This window comes from Adiantum capillus-veneris, chromosome 7 (genome assembly GCF_014529385.1).
Source record: "Adiantum capillus-veneris isolate H3 chromosome 7, ASM1452938v2, whole genome shotgun sequence".
Taxonomy (NCBI): Eukaryota; Viridiplantae; Streptophyta; class Polypodiopsida; order Polypodiales; family Pteridaceae; genus Adiantum; species Adiantum capillus-veneris.
Window position 1 is genome coordinate 40,185,741 of NC_140937.1, and position 8,190 is coordinate 40,193,930.

Genomic DNA, 8,190 nt, shown 5'->3' on the forward strand with positions numbered 1-8,190 from the left:
GCTCGAAAAGCTATGTTGTTGCCAGTTTTGGTGGAGCAGCAGCAACCCTGGGCTCTCATGGTCACACATTTATGTGCGCACATTGTCACCCCTTCTTTTGGTCATTGGCAACTGACTTATTGGGATGATGTGTTTGGCAAGCTTGAAGGACACATTCATGGATGTCCCTTTACTTCTTCTCTAATTGATGATTGGAAGGTGGTCGCTTCACATTTGGCTTGGGATGGTCGAAAATCCTCTAGGGGTAACTCTCTTCGCTTGGAGAGTCTGCATTGGAGCAGGGTTTTTACTTCGACTTTGGTTCAACGGTCCCCTCTCCAAGCGTATTTTCTTTCCCAAAAAGGAATCTGTCAGGTGCATCAGGTGGTTGATGATTCGGGTTATGTTCTTTCTTTTGCTGATGCCGTCTCCCGCTTTCGGTTGGGTCTTCACTATTCTCCTCTCTGGCGGGAGATTCAAAACATGCTTGCTACTCATTCGCCCATTCCTCCGTTGGATGAAGACTCTCGCTTCTCTGATTGGAATCTGGCTACTACCAGATTGGACTGCATCTCAGCTGCCAATGTCTATGCCATTCTTCAGTCTTATGTATGGATTATGCATCGGGGTAATCAGCTGTAGTCGCTTTCCGAGTCATCCTTGTGGTGGCAACACGCATTGTCTCGCATTTGGCAGAGTCATCTGCCTTTGGAGGAACGTGTTTTCTTGTGGCAGTGCTTGGTGGGAGCTCTACCTGTTGGCAGTGTGTTGCATGCTCGGCATATTGCGCCTTCCCGCTGCCCTAGATGCCTTGAAGCTGAGGAGACCGTGCCACACTTGTTGTGGTGTTGTCGTCACTCCAGAGCCTTCATTCGGCAAGTGTCAGCTGCTCTTCGACTACATTTTCCTTCCGGCTCTTTTCATAGACGATTTTGGCTTTTTGGGGTGCTTCGGTCACCACAATCTCCGTTTGCGGTCTTCTTCACCTGGGTCAGATTTTGGACTATGTGGGCCATCTGGCATCATAGGAACTCCTTAATGTTCCAGGGCACTTTTGTTGACCCCTTTCCCTATTTCAAATTATCTCTTGGTCAAGCGCTGCATTTTGCCTATGAAGCTGGAGACATCACTCTTGATGCCTACAGGATTTACTTTGACTGTTTCTAGCCTTCGGAGCCTTCTAGTGCTCCGTCTTTTGTATCCCTTTCTTTTCGTGGGTTTTCCTCACTTTGAGGTTTCCCACTTGTAAATTAATCAAAGCAGATTTACAAAAAAAAAGTGTGAGAGAGAGAGAGAGATTAGCGTTGTTCGAGGTTGCTTCATCAGGCTTTAAATAGAACCTTGTCGGTTATTGAGTGTGTGTGTGTGTGTTCCTAGCGCCTCTGCAAAAATCAATTAGCGACCAATGCTCTTTCTCTGTAATTTTCTCTCTATCATCGCTTCCCCCCCCCCCCTTTTTTTTCGCCAGTAGCTGGCGTATATACAGTTGCAGGTTTAAACCCACCAGTTTTATGGCAGCATAAAGCATTGACAGAGAGTGTTTGGCAGAAACCTGAAAAATACAGCGCCAAGATGGCTAGTACGAAAATAGCGTAACCTATGAGCCAAAACATCATTAATGTGGGATTTTTATCAAGCCAGAAGGTGTAAAAATCTGCAAGTGAGACAGGAATCAGTGGTGCAAACCCATGTCAGAGAGATGACACAGACGAACTGCTAATCCAAATAGTAAACGGACGTAACCACCCATAACCACTAAGTTCAAGCATGCTTTGTAAAGTATTGCAAAAAAATAGCCTTTTTTTAACCAACCTGAGATGCGTCCTTGTGTTCCACCATCTCCATTGCAACATAGTACGCAGTTGCTCAAGCACTCAGAAGAGCTCACTTTTTATGCACTCACACACAAAAAAAACAAGCACCAAGGCTAAGTAAGGGGTAAACCCTCACTTGGTTTATAAATACCGGTTTTGGTACATGTTTTGAGGAGTAATATTCACAGCGAATCGTGACCACTGTGTTATCATGAGAGGATGCTCCAGCGGCAACCGCCACATTAACCCAAAGGGGGGGGGGGGGGGGGGGGTTGTGGTGGTGTGTGTGTGTGTGTGTGTGTGTATGAGAATGGTCGTGAGCAGAGTGTGGCGACATAAACGGGTACTACGCAGAGAGTGGGGGAGAGGATTTATTGCATGGTATGCTTCCAAGGGGGAGAGAAAATTCAGGCCCCCCTAAGAGAGGAATTTTATGAGGACTAAAAGCCCAAGGGCAACTACCAATTTAAAGAGAACATACCACAAAAGGAGTGGAGATTCCTAGCCAATTGATGTCCGGACAAAACCAGGCTGTACCTGTGTGAATTAGCGACCAATGCTCTTTCTCTGTAATTTTCTCTCTATCATCGCTTCCCCATTGGGACTGGCTAGCCTGAAAATCATGCTGAAGAGTCTCCTGTACATACTATATGCTAGGCAATTCGCGAAGAAGAGGAGAAAAAAAATCTACTTGCTGCTTTTTTGCTTCCGGTTGTTTTTCTCTGCGCGAAAAAGTCTTTGAGGAAGAAGAAGGATCCATGGCTGTAGATACACCAGCTACTGGCGAAAAAAAAGGGGGACCAAAGCAGTGCCAACGGTCAAATACACGATGAAAGTACCCTCCATCCTGGCTCCATTGAAGAAATTATCGCAAGCGGCACTTATTATATTCTTCCCGGGCAAACTTCTTTCAGCAAATGATGTTACCCATAGAACCACAAGATACATCCTAAGATAAGATACTCAATCATGGAGTGGTAAAGAAGCTCTGTCTGGCTGTAGGAAGCCTACACAAATCTGCCAAAATCTCTCCCCGCCTCTGGCGTTGTAGTGAAACCACATAGACCAATGCTAGCTACCAAAATGATATGAAGTATCCATTGTAAGAAACCTCCTGTAGTAGCTCATAGAAGCCTAGGGACTGAAAAACTCTCCTGTGCCTCCAAAATCATCGGCACCCATTTCATCATCTCTAGATGTGTTAACTCCCAAATAAGATGCAAATCTCCAGCACAACCAAACTGTAAGAGAGGAAGGAGGAACCCACTTGTCCTCCATCACAAAAGGCAAGGGAAGGTACCAAGTTGCGCATTTCTCTAACCAAACCCAAGGCATCATTAATCTGGCTCTCATACAAATCTGCAAACTGTCCAATATCCATGTAATAGCTGGCCTTCATCATCGTTTGCTCTTGTAAGATATCGTAGACAGTCTCCCTCGTATGAGAGATATCATGTAATGTCCGCAATCTGAATCTGATCATAGGTGATCTCTCTGGACCGAGAAAAATCTGACGTTCTGCAAACAATTGTAGGGAAACATATTGACACATAGTGGCCCACCCCTCAAAGGTGTCTCTGGAAATCTCCATGGGCCGCACGCAAAGAAATAAGCAAGCAAAGACATAGATATCAGGCCTCTGCCGGTGACGTGGTACAGATGCACACACACTATGATTATTGATGCGTTGTACTATTTGATTCATGCAGTTTTATGTTAAACCATGAAAATTTCTCCATGATTAAGTTACCTTTTGGCACCTGTACCAAATATCATAATTAACTCATTGCATGCACCTTTTGCTTTGGTTATCCCTAAATGGTTTCATTATCGAGTCTCATGGTGATTAACCCGATGCTTATGTTGTTTTTGCTTTTCTGATCTTAATCTTTTTCCTTTGTGGCATCCACAACATTGATCAGGTCCCGTAAGTCTTTACGCATCAAAGTATACACCGTTTCTATCTGTGTGGTGTAGAAGCCCTAATTTAGGGACTTCGACCATTGTTTCCAATAGAAGGGTCTTTCTGCAAGAGTAACATATCTACTTCTTTCCTGTGGAAAGAAGACAACCTCCACTAACCCCTCGCTCCTTAGTGCACAATTTTTGCAACACATTATTATAGTAGGTGGAAGCCCTTAAAGGGCCTGGGGTAGGAAAAAACATGTAACTGTGGCGGTCTTTGGGCAGTTCATCCTGGTGCTTGAATGCTTGACAAAAATTGACAAAGTGGCAGTCTTTCCCTTCCTGTCTGGACTAGTGAAGATATTCGTAATTGCTTGATCACTCGTTAATTTCTGTTTGACAGGTTGTAGACCTTGCAAATCAAAGACTACTGGGTCTCACATCTGAAGTGGTCAATATTCACGGCGGAGCGGTCTCTCTTGGTCATCCCATTGGGGCCTCAGGAGCCAGAATAATCATCAGTCTGATATCAGGTCTTGCTCAGAAGGGTTTAGATCGTGGAGTTGCTGCCGTCTGTAATGGGGGTGGGGGAGCTTCAGCCATAGTCATTGAAAGAGAGAAAAAATATAGGTTATATGAGCATGAAATTGGTCACAAGCATTAAGCAGAGAAGATATTGCAAGTATAAAAGCTAAAACAGACTCTTTTGGAGGTCATATTGCAGATAAACTTATTCTCAAGGATGCTGGCACTTGCAGACTTGATTACTCAAGGTTAGGGGTTGTAAGGTTGTAAGATGGGTTGTACAGAACTCATGCTTTGCTTTTGATAGAGGCTGTACAAAAGTCTTTTCTCTAATGTTTTGTAAATAGTCTTTTATGTAAACTCCATTGATTCTTTGGACACAGCAAAAGGAAGGTGTCACGTTTGTTTGTTGGTGTAATTATGTATTGGGCAGTCACTGGTTTTATTAGAATTTAGACCTTTTTGATGTTTGATAGAGGCTGTTTTGCTACTCTCGTATTTGCCACTCAGATTGTAGGTGTTTTTTCACTCTCATATTGCCACTCAGAATAAGCTTTCTCATTGCAAGGCATGGACCATTAATGAGTAGCTGCTTCTTTTCTTTTGCTGAATGCGAAAAATTCAAAGCTGGTAAATGTTCAGTTTTCAAAATTATGCATGGATATTGGGAGTAAAATAGCTGGAGGAGGCTCCAAAAACGACAAAATATGTTGCTAGTTCTTGTCCAAGTTTGAGATAGAAAAGTGTTATTTTGGGGCGTATCGCTTAAGCAATCCCTAGCAGTAGGCACGCCCTGCAGGATTCGAACCTACGACATCGGGTTTTGGAGACCCGCGTTCTACCGTACTGAACTAAAGGGTCGCTCCTGCCATGGCTGTATATCCCTTTTCAACTTACCAAGATCTAAACCATTTGGACCTCTTAGAGGTTCTAACCAAGGAGCACGAAGATCCCAGAAGCGCATTGTTTCGCCCCCAAAAATAATTTCTCCGGTGGGGGAACGCATTAGGTATTTTCCTAACCCAGTAGGTCCCTGGGCAGAACAAACTCTTGTCTCAATGCAGACATACATATCCAGTTGGTTTCTGACTTCTGTGGCTCATCCAATCGCATAGTGTACGCACTTCATTCAATGCTCTCCCAAGATCTTCCTTCAACTAGTACTAGTCTTTGTACTGCTATAAACTTAAATAGTTTCTAACTCTTCCTTCCTTGCTTGATCCTCAATTATGGATGTGCATCTTTGAAATTTCCTACTGGTTCTTGAATTATGCCCTTTTATTATCATGATAGCTCTGTTATGGTTCTATGAAAATGTTAAGCCCTATAAAAGGCCCAAAACTTCTCTTGGCTTTCAAACAATACAACACACACTGATTCATGAGTTCATTGATCACCCACATCAATTTTGACTCTCGAAGCCTGATCACATTGTAATTGTTGACCTACATGATGGGCAACAACTGCACGAGAAAATATGAATGTTTCAAGTCAAAACACACTTGTAGCTCCTTGCAATATCCAATAACTACACTTGTCTTTGGGCTGATTGAGACACCCTTCAGTAAGACAAATCATGATTTTGATTCCATTAGCAATTACATCAGATATACATGTTTTTTAGTTTTTTAAAATTGTGGTAATGGTTTTTCTTTATTTTGAACAAATCGTTACTTTACTCTGCCAAAGCGCTGTAAGTTCATGTGCTATTATCACATGTATGCTAGACCTTCAAAGATCGTCTCGTGGAGAGGAGATCTAGGTGACTGCTTTTTTTTATCATCTTGGCATATCATCTTCAAGGCTATCTCTTCTTGAGGTCTTCTAGGTGATTGCCTTTTCACAACATCTTGGCTTATTTCTTTATAGTCATTTCTTGCCCTTTGATGTCACCCAATTCTATACATATGTAATAAGGGGCTTCTTTGTAGACACATTTTCAAGTTTATACAAGCATTTTTTTGGGCCATAATGGATGGTCCTCTTGTTAGTTCACAACACTTGCCATCAATGCAATCAGAGTTGATAAGAGATTAGTGTTTCCTAGTCCTATACATCTGGATTAACTTGTCTAATCTCTTCATTAGCCCTTGCATTTTCACTCATAAAGCTTAATTAGCATCCAATTAGCTAATGTATACATGTTCATGAACCAATCTCTCGGAGCCACTACATTATTAATCTATTAAGGTAATAATTAATGTGCACTATCGCATCACCCTAGGTGTGGCCATGTATTCTCAGCATGACTAATTAGTGTGTATGTTTGTGTAATATTTAATTAGCCACATTTTCATTATCTTCAACCATTATTGGTCCTCCTGTATTGGGCATTAGTTCACATTTGTAGTATGTGTGAAGCTCCTTCCAAGCCCTCTTCAAAGCCAGTTCTTCATTGCTCCATCTCAAGCTCATCAAGCCCTTCAATTTTTGTGTATAACTTATATTTTTCTATTCAATCAAGAAATTAGGCACATATCATGGTCTCTTTGAGCACCTTGAAACAAGCCCAAGTTTTTATGCTTTTGAGCCAATTGCCACCTAAATCTTTAAAAAAGATCGAATAAATAGCTGCTTTGACTCTTTGGACAAAGAAGGTAGACAGGCAAGATTTGGACTTGGGCTCCATGAATTCAAGCCTCAAATTGCTTGCTTCTATTTTTCTATTTTTGTCATGATGAGCACCGTCGCTTGAAAGGTTCAAATAAGCAAGGAGACAGATTTGAAGGAGGAATTTTTTTAGCTTTTCCATGCTTAACCTTTTCAAGATTCGAGGGCCATTCCCATGGATATCCACAAAACAAGTTGCATGTGCGTTGTTAATCAACACGGCACGCATGAGAGCAAAGACCAATGATTTAACCAATTTAGAAGGCCTTTCCCATGAATTTGTAGGGTTGTTTTTTTCTAGTTTTATTAGCAATTTCTTTAACCACGTGTGTTGTAGTGCTATGTTCTAGACCTATTTTTCTTCTAAGAGAACAGTCACACACTACACTTGTGTAAGTATCCATTTGAAGAGCAACCTTAAAGATATTTTCCACGGCCTACATGGAAGCCCCCTTTTCATATTAGGTCTTTGAGCTCTTGTAGCCATGATCCATGCAATTGGAGAAACTTCTCACAAACTTCAAAACTCATATTACGCTTCATGTGTAGCCCCACTACATTGCTACCAGTGGGACATGCCGTGGACTAGATAGTTAGACTAGGTTATGGTCTAGATGGAATCATTGCCCAGGCTTGGTGGACATGATTGGAGTAGGGACTAACATTTGGCAAGATTTGATGGGTGTGGCAACCACTACACATGTGTTGCCTCTGCTACTTACCTCAATTTCCTCATACTATCATTCCATTAGGGCTATTTACTTTGGCCAACTCATAAAAATAGTTTTCTTATATATATCATGTTGTTATCAGCCATTAGTTGTCAACTGATATCAATCTCGTAGTCTTGGTCAAGTTTTTTAATTCGAGAATCGGTGCACCTAGTCTCACTACACATTGCATGCATTGTTGAGCGTCAACACCTTGTGGGTCTAGGTATCGAGCTTAGCATGGTGCTAACCAATCTATGTAGATTTATGAGTTGATGGGTTTACTTGAACATCAAGCGCCACCTTGTGCCTGTGTTGTTTAGTAATTGTCTTTTCTTAATTGTTATTTAGTCGTCGAGTGTTTGTGCACCAGTTAGGTGTGAGTGAGGCTTCTTCTATATTACATTGAGGTATACCCACTAAGAACAAAGTGCATGATTCACCTTTCCTTCTAGAGGTGCTCTCATTTTTTGCACTCCTGATGGGACCTCGATGGGTCCCTCTTGAGTGTGAGTGTGTGTGTGTGTGTGTGTGTGTGTGTGTGTGTGTGTGTGTGTGTGTGTGTGTGTGTGTGTGTGTGTGTGTGTGTGTGTGCGCGCGCGCGCGTGCGCGTGGGCGCATGTGTGTGTGTGCGCGTGCCTAACTTG

General features: G+C 42.3%; 1 protein-coding gene across 1 annotated transcript in view; it reads left to right on the forward strand.

Annotated features, from left to right (window-relative positions):
* The window catches only part of LOC147453721 (acetyl-CoA acetyltransferase 2-like), a 154,202-nt gene extending 149,561 nt beyond the window's left edge, over positions 1–4,641 (forward strand). Inside the window, exon 11 of the mRNA XM_086516962.1 lies at positions 4,102–4,641. Within this exon, the coding sequence (XP_086373088.1) occupies positions 4,102–4,362 (261 nt within the window). The 3' untranslated portion in view covers positions 4,363–4,641. The remainder of the gene's footprint in view (positions 1–4,101) is intronic.
* The last annotated feature ends 3,549 nt before the right edge of the window (positions 4,642–8,190 follow it).